Genomic DNA, 16,737 nt, shown 5'->3' on the forward strand with positions numbered 1-16,737 from the left:
TAAATAGAATTATCTAAATATAAGGATCCTTCGCTCTTTTTGGTTTCTATTTGCACCAAGTGCTACTACTAGAGGTTAATTAGTTCTTATGTCAATAATCCACCAATCATTATGACGCAAGATTTTATTTTTATAAGAAGCCCGCTTCAAGATGTTAATTACAATACGCCTCGATAGTGGTGTATCGAGGAGGCCGGGAGGGCTGATAGGAGCCTTTTTTCTGTTCTTTATCTTTCTTCTATTCACCCGCTCATAAACAACAATCAACTAGTAACAAATAGATAATTGAGAAAGGATGTGCTATGTGTGGTGGTTGGGTATTCAAGTATTAGTAGTGTTTGAAGTACTAATGTATGTCTTTCATGTTATGATCATAACTTTAGCTGTATCTTGTACCTGTTTTATCTATTGCGTCTCTCATATATTGTCTTTTATCTCTTCTTTTCGAATCCTATACTGCCATTCTACTCTCGCCTTCAGCTGGGTCAGCAAAGATGGTGATAGCCAACATCTTAACACTCACACATTCTCAAACGCGGTCTCAAGCGGGAACCTACAAAAATGCCCTCGCGCGCGATTACGAATCGGTCACGTCCGGAGGTCTACCATTGATCCCAGAAGCCTGGGTCCATGCCTTCAGCTGGACCAATTGGGCAAATACGCTCATACCTATTCGGCGGCACGTCTCATGGCGACATAACCGGGAAGCTTATCGATATAAGGGATCCCACTCTCTGCCAGAATTCTGGCCGCACACCGAAAACTTAATATCAGACTCACGGTTCGCGCGACCATTCAAGAACACACAACACACGCAAATATGTTAGAAAATCACGTTAGCGTACAAACGTTAGAACCCCTCGCGATTTTCTAAACAACCTACGCCCACCAACTCGCAAGCATGATTATACCCCGGTGATAAGGTTAACGTCTCAGCGCTCATAAACTTACCAACGCGATCTCAAGCGTTAATCTACAAACTCCCGCGTTCGCGCCATCATGAATCGGAATCGTCCGGAAGTCTCTATCCTCGGTACCAACAATCTAGGTCCATGTTAATTTAAAAAAAAAATTGAAGAATTAAGAAAAAAATTGCTCCCATATCCATTAGACAAAACGTTCCATGGTGACATGACCGGGAACTCTAGTGATATGGGATAACACACTCCCTGTCAGAATGTGATCCGTACACCAAACTAAATATCAGAATGACGGTCCGCGAATATATGAATGGCCGCAGGGTTTCAAAATCGAATTTATACACGCGAAGTCACATACACGCGAGCACACGCGACAAACACGTCAACATACGAACGCTTAAGCCCTTCGCGATCATCTACGCACACCTATGCCCGCTATCGCGCAAACTTGATAACACTCCGGTAATTATGTGAACGTTTTAGTACTTACGAAGTTACGAACGCGAATCCGCAAACGCGCGCGATCATGAATCGGTCACGTCCGGAAATCTTTAGCCTTCATTCTAGTAATTTAGGTCCATACATTCAGTTGGACCAATCAAAAAAAAATAAAGCTCATATCCACTGGACCACACGCTCTACGGCGACATCGCCGGGAACTCGTAATATGGAAGATCTCACTTTCATTTAGCATCTGAGCCGTACACCAAATATAAAGTATTAGATTCACGGTCCGCGCACGATTATCCAACGAACACACGCGAATATGCGAAATGCACACGGTTATAAAATAGATTTTATATACGCGAGGTTACATACACGTTAGCACACGCGACATACAAACGCACACGCGATCGAACACGTTAACGTACAAATGCTCGAACCCTTCGCGATGATACATGCGATCGCGAGTCCCTACGTCCGCACATACCTGAACCGTACAATGAATATGACATTCAGAATCATGGCCCGCTACAATTGGCCTAATGCAGTGTTTTATTGGGCGACATTGCCTGTCTCGTCTGCAAATTGTAGTATGTGATTCCGACGGGGAGCCCTTCCGAGAACCTAGCTCTACAGCTCCAGTAGGACAACTCTCGAAAAAAAAACTCTATTTTGCGATCTTCCTAATGAAAATTATTGATGAAACGTCTACCTGTTCAATAATGAAAAAATAATAAGAGTCGGTCAACAAACCATTGAGATATGACCTTTTGAAGTAAACATTCTAACCTTCATCAATTTTTTTAATTTACATATATTTAACGCTAGGTAGACAACCCTATTTTCTTATTTTTTCAGTACACCATATAAATAACACCTTTTGTACATTATATTCATGTAATTAAATGGTAAGGTTTTCCTTTAGTCAATACACAAACATGGATTATAGTAATAGTCAATGGACAAACATGGATTCACGCTTGAAGTCTGGTAGAAAACCCATATATGACCGCACACCACATTAAAACCGTTAAAACTTTCGATTCCATTAATAAAATATTTTATAGACAAATATTTTTTTGTTATTAAAAATCAAACCAAACCTGTGGGCGTTTGCTGGTAGCCTTATGAAACATGTCATAAAACTTCAAATCGCCATATCTCTCGAATCTCTCGATGGATCATTTTGAAATTCACTGATAAGATGCGTGGATACTGTATCTTTCGAATGCCGTATGCCAAATTAATGGTCATTTTTTGTTAATAACGGTTTTATGCACACCGTGACTGCTTAAGGCCAATTGCAGTAGGCCGTGATTGTGACATTCATTGTACGGTTCAGACATGTGTAGACGTAAGGACTTCTCGATCGCGTGTATCGTCGAGGGGGGGTCGAGCGTTTGTGTGCAAACGGGTTCAACCCCGTGGGCGTTTGTATGTCGCGTGTGCTAGCGTGTATGTGTATGGCGTGTATAAATTCTATTTTATAACCGTGGGTCCTTTCTCGTATTCGCGTGTGTTCATTGATTATCGTGAACCGTGAATCTGGTACTGTTGTCTACTGAATATGAGCGTCACTTTTTATTGGTCCAGCTGAAGGCATGAGTCTTTAGCCTATAGGCTGTTAGGACCGAGGGTAGAGACTTGCGGATGTGACCGATTTACGATCGTGCGAGCGGTGGGTGGATGCTTGAGACCGCGTTTGTAATTTTAACACGATCGCTTAATTACCGAGGTGTTTTAGTATTGACGAGATTGTGGGCGTAAGTATGGGATGAGTACATGATTGCAATTGCGCCTTCGTGATCAGGTATGTGCTATAGCGAAAAAAAAATTCGACCGAAGATGCCCAGATGTTTTTCGCAAAACTTTGGTTTTAAACTGTGAAGGCCCGTTCGAATTTTTTTCAAAAATTTCTTCGCAATGATTTAGTGGGAACCCTAAATACTTGCTATTTTTGTCCCTAGCCCAGTTCGGTGGGAAATTCGATACAAGATGTCCATTTTCACCTAAAAATGTTATTTTTTCCCCAAGCCCAGTTAGTTTGGAAAATTCGATCAAAAATACACATTTTCATCTAAAAGATATATTTTTTTTAAATTTCACGAAACTTTGGTTTTAAACTGTGAAGTCCTGTTCCAATTTTTTCCAAAAAATTCTTCACGTTGCGTTGCGTTGTGACGATGATTTTGGCGGATGACACACTGACTTCATGTTTGACTGCTGATTATCTAATGAGAGTTGCTTAGGAAATGGTAAGTAAGAATTCACACCAATCCGTCTCATATTAAAACCTCAACACATGATAGCCATCATTGCCGGCCGCCCCCATCTCCATCGTTCACGGGGAAGGATAAAGGATAAGGCAGACGAGAAGTGTTGATGCTCCACCTACTTAACGGAAGGACGACAATTCATCAGATTCTTCCATAGGTGTCGAGGAATTGGTACTTTGGAAGGGTATAAGGCTCCAAGCATGCGATGTGACCTGTAAAGCATATTTTATTAGGTAGTTCTTTAATTAGTCTTCGAGTAAACGATCACTCGAAAAAGGAAAAAATCTTGTTTAGTTTTTGGTTCTTTTTAAACTCTGGCAGCCGGCTACCGAGAGTAACCTATGTTCTCTAAACAAAAGCAATTTGAACTCCACACAGCCGACCGTGTATTGCCTAGAGAAGCTAATCTTATCTGCGGGCCGGATCACTATTTATTGCAGCAGTATTTAGACAGAATTCGCTACTTTTTCTCTACGATATATTTATTGGGTTGAAAACTACCGAGTTATAACACATTATACAGGCAAAGATAGCGCGAGATGTTATTAATCAAGGAAAGTATTTCTTATGTTCCATATCGGATTGTTTGAGGAACAGAAGTATACGAGCGATAATAACGAACACTGAAGGGAAATATAAAGGATTGTTAACCTGATGCACGGGTTTGTTAGCAATAACGGAGTTTGAAATGAGGTTCATAATGTGTATTTGTTCTGCTTCCAAGCCCAGTTCGTTGGGATTTTTTTTTTGAAATCGTAAGGCATTACAATAATATGCTTGATTTTCGAATTTTTTTTTCAAAAATTTCTAAGCCCTTGGAACTAAAAAAAATTAAACTTGTTTTTAGCGGTTTTCTTTTGTGTTGACACTAGATGCTGATGTTTCATGCTACTTTTAGACATATTTCGACAAAATATTTTGAATATTTCATATACTCTTCCCCTTTGGATTTTTTTCGAATATTATGAAATCAATATTCACACGTTGCACCCCCTTGATAATTTCCGATTGAGCTAAAAAATGTATAGTTTACTTTTTCGATGTTATAAGCATTTTTTGAAAGACTATGCGAAAATTTAAGAGGACCATTTTCGTTGATATCTTTTCTCTTGAACACTCCTAGTTCTCCACACAAACTTTGGTTTTAAACTGTGAAACTCCCCTCTTATGGTTAAAAGACATGGCTCTACAAATGTCAAAAGTAAAATAAAATAAATAAAAGTTCGTCTGTTAGAAAATATTGAAAAACTAAAGTGTGCAAAGTAGCCTCACCTATCCAAAATAGCCCCGCATGACGGTACGCTACTATAAGTCCAAGGTTCTACAACTGAATGGCTGGCGGCCGAAAATGGAAATCCCTCATTTCTTTTTCCGAAATCGACGTTTTTCCATTTTTTGATAGTTCTAAATAATCCACGTGTACTGCGATTTAAGAGCTTTCAAAAAAAATTGTTTTTTTGCTATTAGCAGTCAAATTGACCATACTAGCTGACGTCCAAAAGGGCCTAATCTCACATTGTGTTTTAAGGAAATTCGAGTTTTCTCATTCCATTCCTCGGAGGTTTTAAGAAAAGTAGTTGATCGATTCGCAATCAGTAAATTTTATGTTGTAGCTCACATATGATACCGTTTTCAGTTGGATTGCATCGTACATTGACGTTTCGGCCCAACCAGTCGTTCCTGAAGGTGAGGGCCGCTCACACACTTGCTATGTATGGCTATTTTCTAACTAATATATATTTCTTGCACAAATGTATATTATTGAGCATATTTTTTCGAAAATACTAGTTAAAGTGTCAAGTTGACCGACAATAAGGGATTAAGAGAAAAACGGTATATTGCGGTCGGAAAGTTAAAAACGGTTTTAATCCACCTAACAGTGTGATGAGACATTTCTTATAACTCTTATCACTCTCTTCGGATATTATATCGTTTGAGAACATTTAGAACCTGATGCTTCGCGATGTTTTTGATAACACATACTACATGGGATAGTGGCAGGACTCAGAGAATCGCTCAAATCAGCATAGGACAACATCAGTACTAGAAATCTCAAACCAAATCAACGGGAAAGCGAAAAAATGGCCCATAAAATAGACATACCAACGAATTATTGCTAATGCTCTGTTAACAAAATATCTAAATTCCTCAATCAATGCATTGTGGTGGGAAAACTGAATTTTCCTAAAGGGGTTATGTATATTGTACTGAGCCAAAAAAATCGAATTTTTTTTTAATCGATTTGAAGTTTATACTTTACTCAAATTTCCAGCGCGACTGAGAACTAAGAAATCAACGTTTTTTCTTGAAAAGGGCGATACTAGCAGTGATACCATTCAAAGAAAATCAACAGTGAATATTTCCAGACTTGGTTTTATTTCATATTTAAGAACTATTGTATTTTTACATCCTAGATTGCATGATTCAGTGATCGAAACCCAAAACTTCATAAAGTATTTGAAATTATTAAATTAAAATTTGTTTTTGCTATTGAAATTGACAAAATGATAGTATCGCCCCTTTGGCAATTGTTTACTTTTTCGGTCCCACCTATCAGCATTAAAGTATCGCCCTTATGGTTTTTTGCAATAACTACCGTTCTACACCACCGATTTCGTCCGGGTTTTTTCAATAGCGATCATTGTTTCTATTTACAGCTGGTATCAGCTTGATAATCCTACAAAAATACAAAAAAAACAGTTTCGCCTCTAAACTGCTAGCAAAAAAGTATCGCCCTGTTTGTTTACATGGAGCGTTGAGGGCGAAACTTTAAATAAACAAACAGTTTCGCCCGTTGTATTTTTTGCTGTACTTTAAGAAAGCAATATCGAAGAATCCAAATTTTTACTTTAATTTGTTGCGTTTCAAAGCCCTCATTCGCATGTATGAAAAAAGCATTATGTTTACATTTGAAAGCATCGCCCTTTTTTACAAAAAAGCGTTGAAATGAAATCGCAGCTCTTGATATCACGCTATCTCTGAAGTGCATGCGTGCATAGTTCCAAATTTTACTTCGGCATCGACTTTTTCTAAAGGTGATTTCCCAGTAGTATCCTTGATTTGAATTATTATCGCTAATCGTAATGTCAAAGAACAAATAAAAACCTCTCGAAAACGAACCGTTTGGGAAAATCATCATCATTACTGGAACTTTCATTTTCACGAAACTTTTCGATAACCTTCCGTCACTTGCGTTAATGCACTGGGTGCACAGTGCTCTGAAAATCTAGCGAAATCGTCTTAGGGCACCAGCGGGTCTAATTCAGAGCTATCTGCGCGACGAGTTAATTCTGTAAAGAATACTAAAAATTAATTTCTATTCCATAATTTTCAGTTCAGCAATTCGAGAGATCGTGCTCACCGCAAGCCACGAAAAATAGACTACGTTGTGAAGCGATGGTCACTATTTATTAAAAATCACGGTTAAATAAAAAATTAAACTATTAAAAAATTTCAAATAGTTTATAATTTTCACAAACTTACTAGGAAAAATTGTTTAATAAGCTTTCGTAATATTGTGTAGGAAAAAAGCTGAAAATTTCGGTACAAGTACACCAATTAATTGGTATACGAATTGGAATAGGTTCGCCAAATATTGGAAGAAGTCTATAAAATATCCCCTTGAAAGCTACCTAAAAATTGTTGTAGTTCGATACAATAAAAAAATCCCCAAAATGAAATGTACCTATTAATGTGAAACACAGTGAATAATACATACAATAAAGACCCATTTTTATCAATCTCATGGTGTATTTTAGGCTGACAAAATGGGGACATTGACTAAACCGGGCACTTTTTTTTTCTTTATAATAAACTGAAGCTGTTAAAATATTCTTCCCGTCCCTTGATGTAGTCTGATAATTATTTCTGATTATGATGAACATTTTATTTTTGCATATTTCCATCTTCATGATAAGGAAAACATGCTCAAGAAAGGATTTACTCGAATTCAGTCTTGTTCGTCTGCTAGAGCCTATCAAACATATGTTCACATTTGGCTGATAAAATCGGGTCAGCGGCGTAGCCAGAAATTCAGTTTGGTGAAAATCGATCATACTGTCCAAACTGCATAATTCCGAAACCGTAATTTTTGAAGTTTTAAAATTATGCAGAATTATTTTTTCAGAAAATAGTAACAGAGTTCGTGTCTTTAGCGAATTTGTTGAGACTTTATTGTAGTCATGAATATTAACCTGAGAAAATTCCATTAATACTTCTTGGACGATATACCGTCAAAATTATTTTATCAAATGATGCGCTGTTTAACGTTTGTAAAACTCATCGAAGATACTAAACCTCCGAAATTGGCGGTTTCAAAATGATGTTATCTTGACCTTAAATTACTGTTTTTGAACATTTGACCTATACATATAATTGGTCATATAACAAAAATTAAATGCTCATCAAAATCGATCAGGAACTGCTAGAGTCGAATGGAAATCGTCATTTTTCATAAATTTCTCTCTACATTCGGAAAGTGTTATCCTCGTTATTAATCATATTACGTTTTCGTCTCAACTCGACGCATTCCCAAAATAAAAACCTGCTTTAATCCACCTAGTGGTGCAATTGTGCTTGTCTCATTTGTCCAGACTACGATTCCATGGCTGGTTATGTTCAATACAATGGTGGAAATGAATATTACATGTTCAGTACGATTTGCACATACATACAATGGATCGACAGCCACGATCTTGAGATACTATGTGATACTGAAACATCGCTTGAAACCAGCGGCGGATCATGGAAAAAGATCCGGGAGGTCCAAGTCCTACCGAAATTTTTCAACTTGTTAAAAAAATTTTAAACTAGTTTTAATTTTAAAGTAGCAACCCCTCACTGCATACCCCCCTCGGGCCGGCATGATTGAAGATTTTTAGAGTGATTGCATAACCTTTCTATATGAGAAAGGCAAAAATGTACCAAAGTCTAAAAAAGTCAATTTTTGTCAAACATCTCAATGTTTCATGCATTTTAAAGTCCTTTGGCATCAAAAATACAAATTTGACTTTGAAAATTTTTCATTTCAGTTTATATGGGAATTTGCTGCGTGATTGCACTCTTCAACTCGTAACTCCGAAACCGGAAGTCCAATCAATAAAAAAAATTCAATAGCAGCCGATGGGAAGGTTGTACCTTTCATTTGAGACTAACTTTGTGCAAATCGGTCCAGCCATCTCTGAGAAACAGAGGTCACATTTTTTCCCACATACACACACATACACACACAGACATTTTCCGATCTCGACGAACTCAGTCGATTGGCATATGACACTCGGCCCTCCGGGTCGGGATTGGATTGACGAATTTTAGAGTGAATGAGAAAGTCAAAAACATTTTTAGCAAATGTTGAAAGTTATGCATTTTTTGGTGAGCAGTTCTATGTTTCATAGACATTAAATCAATTTTAACTTCGCTTCCTATTAAATAAAGACCCTTATTACAGTACATTTCTACAAAAACGAGCTCAATTTGAAAATAAATCTGAGGATTATGATTGATTACAGAACTCTGCAATTTTCTATTGGAATGTTTTCAGACAGGAATTTGATATTGATGCTATTAGACAACTGTGAAATCAAGACCAATAGATCAGTTACATATTAGGACCCCATTCCGACAATTTATCAAAAGTCCTAATGTTGTTAACAACACCAGGTTATCAATCAACGGATCAGATAATTATTATTGTAATATTGAATTAAATCAGTCTGCATCAATAAATTTTCAACTTCAATCCAATATTTTTTTGGGAGTTGCGGGGGGGGGGGGGGGGGGTTGTATGCTGTTAAACCCCAAAACCTTCTCTTGGCTACGCCGTTGCTTGGAGTTATTTTTTTTTGCTTTTCATTTTCCGATATGTTTCAGATCGATCCGATGGTTATAAGTTAGAAAAATTGCAGTCAGAAGGTTCGCACAAATGAACATTTTTGTACTGATAAGTTATCAAGTTCCTTCCAGACAACTTGGAAGTGTTCGGTGATTATTTCTAGCTGTTGTAGATAGAAAAATGAAATACAAAATTCGTTTTATCAAAATAATGTTTGGCTTATTTCAATGGATTATTACTATATTGAACAATAAATAGGCGACAAAGAGTAATCAACAAACAACAAGCCATAACTTTTAAAGTATTCAAAATAGATATTTAAAGTCTTTAGTAAAGTTATTCGCAAAAGTAAGAACTACAAATTTGCTGAAGACATCATTTCGATATAATCACTTCCAAGAAAATTTGTGAAAATATCTCAATCATAGGGCGATTATTCAGCAAAAGCACAATATTAAAAGAAAGGGCATATTACCTCCATTAAATTCTCCGAAGATACTATTGACCTAAAATAAGCCGTTTTGGCGTTAATAATAGATTACATGTTTTTGGTCATATTTCTGGCAATGGGAAATGATAAAAATCTTTCGTCCGCATTTAATGTTGATTATCTCTTTTTATAATAGTCCGATTTCAACAATCTATAGCTTGTTCGAAAGGTATTCGTTAAAGCTGTCTAAAAACATATAAATTGTTAATCTATATTATCAATTTCGGCAGATAATTTAAAAAAAACTGCAAAAAACTCCATTTTTACGAATTCAAACATTCATATCAGGAAACTAAACATCAGAATCAAAAACAAATTAATAGCGTTCATACTGTTTTTTAGTTCTTTCATTTAAAATTGGTTTGGATAAGATCGGTTCAGCCATTGCTGAGAAACACGAATGAGAATTTGTCCGTTACATACACACACACACACACACACCACACACACAGAGAGATTGTCCCAAATCGTCGAGCTGAGTCGATTGGTATATAAGACACGGCCCTCCGGGCCTCGGAAAAAATCTTGAAAGTTTGAGCGAATTCTTTACATTTCTTTTATAAGAAATGTAAAACGTGAAAATTACTATCTTTCGTTAGGACAGTTATAGTGTCTTCGGAAGAGTTGCTGTATGGCACTTAGTGTTTTATTTGGTTGAATCATACTAGTTCGTAATTCAGTCGCTAGGGCGGCGCTGTTATCATCTTTTTAATAAAGCTAGATAGAAATGTGGTGTTCTCGAGCTGTAGGTCTTATAATTTTGAACATATCTTCTGAAGATTCAAACTTTGTAGGTCCCGTATGTTTCGAAATAGAGAAGGTTTTAGTTAAAACATTTACTTATAGATAATGTTTTTAAAAATGCCCCATATTTCAAAACTTGTAGGACCTACATAGTTGGTATCTTCAGAAGATATATTTATAATTACCTGACATACAACTTTGCCGTAGACACCATCTTTCTATCTCGTTCCATTAAAAAGTTGATAACATCCCTAGCGAACTTTGCCAAAGACACCGTAACTCTAACACGAATGTGTGAATTGTGGGTTAGCCCCTTTTGGGCGCTAGGTACCCCCAGGTACCCCCTTCGAGCTACAAAAATGCTCGTGAATTGAAAAGTAGTACATTTAATGATCCTATTTTGAACTACTAATAAAATCGTGTATTTTTACAAGAAAAACAATGCTAATTTGTAAATGCGGAATTTTTTTTTAAATTTCCTGTAAAAATGCAAAATATGGGTTAGCACCAGCCATTCAACTATAATTTGCAGTGACATACTTAATCAAATCTAAGGTAAAGCTAGGTTTGATACGTGTGGACACTTTCACAAGGGCATTTTATTTTCTTTTGACCAATCTTCGTAAAACCTCAAAAAATTACTTTTGGACGCTTCCATGGGGATTTGCCCGTCGACAAACTCAAAGAAATAAATATTCTGCCACATCATCCGCAGGTTTCCTGGTTGGTTGCCTAGGGTCCGGTCCGGTGCCTTCTAAACTTTGTGTACAAAGTGTACCAAAAGTTTTATTGTTGTTTGTTTAAAATAATTGAAACTTGAATCGAAATGTTAGATTGACGTTTGAATTGGTTCAATGGTCATACAGTGCCTTGTTTGCTGCCGCTGCTCTTTAAACATTTTGATCACCTGGGATACCGTGCAATGTGCGATTTCGAGCTGCTTAGTATCTATTGTCACCAATACGCTAAAAAGTAATGAACAATTGAGTGCGACTTTCCTTTGAAATATAGTCTATAGAATGGTTTTATATTCATCATTCATCCTGTGCCCATGCATAAAGACGGTATTTGGCAAAACATGAAGATGAGTTATGCTCTAGAAACGTCCGTAGATATACGATTTCAACGAACTCATGCGAATAAACAGAATTAGGGCATCAAATCATGCGGCACCATGTAATTTCCAACAGATAAACAAAATTTTATTTAACCTTGCGCAAATGGTGACGCGGCGTTAGTCGTCAGAAAATATATTCCATCTACTCCCCGACCTTGATTGGACGGTTCTCCGCCCATGTTTGCATCAGCACCACTAGGAGTACATAAACCTTCCAAAATCTCATCATAGCTTGCACACCGTGTAGCTCGGAACGGAACCGATGTACCGATTGATTCGATGAAATACGTTGGAGCTCGCACATGCGCACAACCTCCGCCAGTATCAGGGCCACAGCCGGGTTGCGTTCTTCCTCCATTCGGGTAAAAATTAGCTTGCCCAACAGGCCAATCTATTCCCACTTGCCCAGCATTAGTCATAATAGTTTCAACATATACTCCGTCCTGTGGAGACACTGAATCTTCCTGTCCAGGATGGAACAGTGGACCCGCCGGATCCAACGCAATAATGGAATTCAACTGCCCATTCAGATGTTTACCAGCGTTCCCCGCTACGTGTGCACCGAAACTGAAACCGATAACGTTCATGTCATTCGGATTAGCATTCGCGTGTTCAATTAGTTGATCGATCAGTCGTCCAAGTCCGAATCCAGCAGGTCCCACTTGTTGCCGAGCTACGGCATAATCTGGACTCGCAGCACCAATACTCCAGTCGACATAGATAACATTGTATTCCCCCATGGCAAGCAGTCGATCACGAATAGCCGAATTCATGCCATCATTAGCACTGCTCCCCCAGCCATGAATGGTGAAGCGAGTTGGATGCGCTGGGTTGAAGTTCGAGCCGGCTATCGATGCCGGGTTTCCAATCACTAAAAACTGTGCAGAACTTGGATTATTTCTGGTGAAGAGATGAAAACTCATGTCATTCTCCGGATCAAACAGCGGATCGGGATCGCTACGAACACTTTCTTTCGACAGTTGATCCGGTTCGATGTTGACCAAGTGAAAAGTTCCTTCTGTGTTTTGAATCAAATGCCAAACCGGTTGCTTCATCGGAAGTGCAATGACTGAAAATTGTACTACATTAAATTCGTAGTCTTTAAATATTTTGAAGATGCTTACCGGCTGTTAAAAAACCCACAAAAGCAATTTTACAAACAATCATTTTGAAAATATTTACTAACTGTTCACCACACAGTGGCACCAACTGGCAGTTGATCTTAGACTTTTATAACTTTATCTCTACAAGACGCATTCCATATCTATAATGTGCGAAATCGATAAGAAAACGCTCTGATTTATGACCATTTGTAATTTCCATTTATGACGCAGAGCTTTGTTAAAGAAAACGATAAAATATTTGTATAAGTGATTAATTTATGAATGTAAACATTGTCAAAATTTATTTTGGGGGTATTTTTTCTCTATCCGCGCTATCTACATACATACATGTTTGTGTATAAGTGTCCTCAGAATATAGATTTAAAATATAACAAACAGCTTTCCTGACAAAGGTTTTTTATCAAGAATACTTATCAAAAGCTAATACTGATCTAGATCAGTTGCAAGTTATCTATCTAGTTTATATAATGAAAACATCATATTTTGAACTATTTAGTAAAATTTTGAAGTAATTTATTTTCAGCAGGATACTTCTGCAATTCCACTGTGGAACAGTGTTCGAATCGGTGAATTCACGGCGCACGTTTCAGAGTGCACCGTGGTGAATTTATCTGTGTGTTTCATCTGGCAAGCGGTAGTGCGGGTGCGATTGACGATTTGATAAACACTGGTTATTTCGTTGTGTGAAGGAGAAGGTGTTGGCTTATTGGATGCTGATATTAGAATATTAGGAAAAGAGGGGTGAAACGCGTTACCTAAGGATATATGACCATAACTTAGCTATAGAACATTAACCAGGATAATTTAATTAATGATATCTTTTAACCAACATGAAACATGAAAAATATGCAATGTTTCAAAATCATTATAAATTAAAATTTGAAAAATGGGCAGGCAAAATGCACTTGTGCGGGGGTAAACTACACCACAACAAGGGGCCATAATTCACTACAGCAACGGGACAGAAAGCTCGTTGGACAAACACTTAATTTTGTTTTCTGTCGGGATTTCACGAAAGTGTAGCTTTAAATTGCCTTAGGTTATGCAATTATTAGGTTTCCGAAACAATTTTTCTAGTTTAGATTAAAATAATGAGTAGATAATGTCAGAGACATAACCGAAATGAAGTAGCATACACTTTAGGCATTTAATACGATTGCTGCAATTTTGTACTAATTTCTGAAAGGTTTTATTGAAATAAGTTATTTCGGTATTTCTAAAAATACCGAAATAATGGTACAAGTATATCCAATTTTCTGCTGTTGCCAAAACAATTGTTTCACTCTCATTAAATCTTTTCAGGGTTACCATATGAGGATACATACTTTTGAATATTTTAGATTTCTATGTACGTGTACCAATATGTCAGTGTTTCCATAACAAATAACGAAATAATTGGTATTAATACAACCTACCAGAAGATAGTGAAAATTGTAGCATTCGTGTTAACAGCCTAAAATGTATTCTACTTCACTCCGGTTATGTCTCTGACATTACCCACCCATCTTTTTTTTTCGCCTATGATCGGCATAATTTTGCCGAATTTTTGTTGGCTGGGTGTTTGCTGAGACTCTCCGTTGATGGTAGCTCGGTGAAGCTTTGCTGAGTTTCGACTATCAAATTTCGGTGTGTACAGACGAACCTGCTCAGAGGCCGTGTTGCATCTGACCAAGAATTGAACCACTGGGTTCCTGCTACAATGTCGTAGGAGTCAACTGAAAACAGAAGTCCCTACGTCAAGGTGTAGTTCCGTGCCGAGGACTTGATGGCTGAACGGTCTGAAAATATGCCAGTCACGCACGAAGCATTCTGAGTTTCGCCCTTACTGTGCTATGCGAATCTCTGACACAGTGGACCATTATTTTCTTCGAAAATCGTGGGAATCTAATGATCATGGCCCATTTAAAACTGTTATGGCTCACTACATGCGTTAACATCCCAACTTGCTTGTTGTCCTCTAGTTCTTGCGAAATTTATGTTGGAAATGAAATATACAGTTCTCTAATCAACAATGGTTAGGATAAAAAAATTCAATCTCCAGCATAAATGTACAGCAACTATGAATTTATCTCGACTTATGCAGGAAAGTGAAGCTTCCATAGCATTGGTTAAAGAACCGTATTTCCATTAGGGAAACTTCTATATTGGAAAGTTACTTAACACTGCCTTCATTGCTTACAACAAGACAGGCATGACTAACCCACGTGAAATGCCCCGTGCTTGCATTCTTGCAAATAGGGCTATTGACGCATGTCTCATTTCGGAGCTCACAACTCGCGATATCTGTGTATTCACAGTTAAACTGACTGTAGGTAACATAGACAAAAAGTATATATATATATATATATATTGTTCAGCACATTTACCGCATAACGAGGCATCTCTTTCTGATGATTTCAAAAGCGTTGTTTCATATTGTAGCAGAAATAGGCTTCCCGCTTATTATCGGCAGTGATGCAAATGCTAATCACATCATTTGAGGCAGCTTTGCTCTGATGGAATTTTGCATGAGCTGGGAAATTGGCAGGTTCCAAATGAAACTGAACCGTCTCTATCCGATCATAAATATATATTTTTCGATCATTTTGATGTCACCTTCAATGTTATAACATATCGTAATCCTAAATCCTCTTTTTAGAAAACTTGGCGACTAAATTTCATGGATATTTTCCAACAATTAGTCAGCTAGACGACTTAGATGACGTCGTGGATACGACAAATTCATTCATAGAAGCATCCTACGAAGAAGCTTGTCCACTTCGTACTGTTCAATCGACTAGGGGAGCCCCTTGGTGGAGCGCTGAGCTTGAAAGAATGAAGAAAGATATGAGAAGAGCTTAGAACCGACGTCAGCGTGATGACTCCAAGGCTTTCAGGTCACCTCGTAGTGCATATAAGAAATGTCTTAGGTCTGCAGACCAGGCTAGCTGGCAAAACCTATGTACTAATGTCTCTAGCAGGGTTGTTAATGCGATACATTTTTCACGATAATTTATTGGCGTTACTCGTTAACGATAATGTATCGTCATCGGAAACTCCGTTAACGATAATGTATCATCGCCTTCATCGTCATCGTCGATAATTGTATCGTCGCTTTCATCGTCATCGTCGGTTCATCGGTTATCGCGATACATTTTGCGTTACTTTCCCGTTTATTGCAGTTGAAGTTGATGCGGTTAACTTTCAATTGTTTAGAAATAAATAACTATTGAAGGACATGTTGTTGGCAGTTGAAAATCAATAGTTTTGGACATTTTCTATGCACAGCGGGGTCTGACGATGCGTCAAAATGAAATTATTTCAAATTTTCGGGAAAATGTATTATGATGAAGGGCAAGTTGTTGGCAATTGAAAATCAATAATTTTGGACATTTCAATACGCAGAAGGGTCCGACGATGTGTCAAAATTGAATTTTTTCAACTTTTCTAGTAAGTTGGTGCACAGAAGAGTCCCAGGTGCACAGTGTTTCCAAGCGGCAAAAAGGTGACCAAAATTGTTTTGACCATGAAGAAAACAAATTTTGAGCTATTGTGAAATTAGTATTTTTAGCACGCAAAAACATATATTGAAAAAACTAATAAACCACTATTATTAGGCCATTCACAAATTACACTAATTTAAGTCGTGTGGTGATTAACAGATTTTATTATAATTTTAATTTAAACCAGAAGATTTCGGATTTTAAAAAGGAGAATATACATACATATTTCCAACGTTTGATTTCCTTTTCTAGTTAGGAAGCATTTAGCCCCCTCCTCCGTTTCTTCTCTCCACTATGTAACAAGATGCTT

The 16,737-nt window shown here is 37.4% G+C and overlaps 2 protein-coding genes across 3 annotated transcripts in view; one reads left to right on the top strand and one right to left on the bottom strand.

Annotated features, from left to right (window-relative positions):
* Window positions 1-16,737, top strand: part of LOC131690999 (transformer-2 protein homolog alpha-like) — a 30,320-nt gene that overhangs the window by 7,551 nt on the left and 6,032 nt on the right. The gene's annotated exons all lie outside the window — the stretch shown is intronic.
* On the bottom strand, window positions 11,911-13,025 carry LOC131690998 (pancreatic lipase-related protein 2-like). The gene is made up of 2 exons (XM_058977118.1): window positions 12,946-13,025; window positions 11,911-12,890 (listed from the first exon to the last, which is right to left on the bottom strand). Exons 1-2 carry the CDS (start codon window positions 12,986-12,988, stop codon window positions 11,911-11,913), a joined length of 1,023 nt encoding a protein of 340 aa, XP_058833101.1. The 5' UTR covers window positions 12,989-13,025.

Source organism: Topomyia yanbarensis, chromosome 3 (assembly GCF_030247195.1).
Source record: "Topomyia yanbarensis strain Yona2022 chromosome 3, ASM3024719v1, whole genome shotgun sequence".
Taxonomy (NCBI): Eukaryota; Metazoa; Arthropoda; class Insecta; order Diptera; family Culicidae; genus Topomyia; species Topomyia yanbarensis.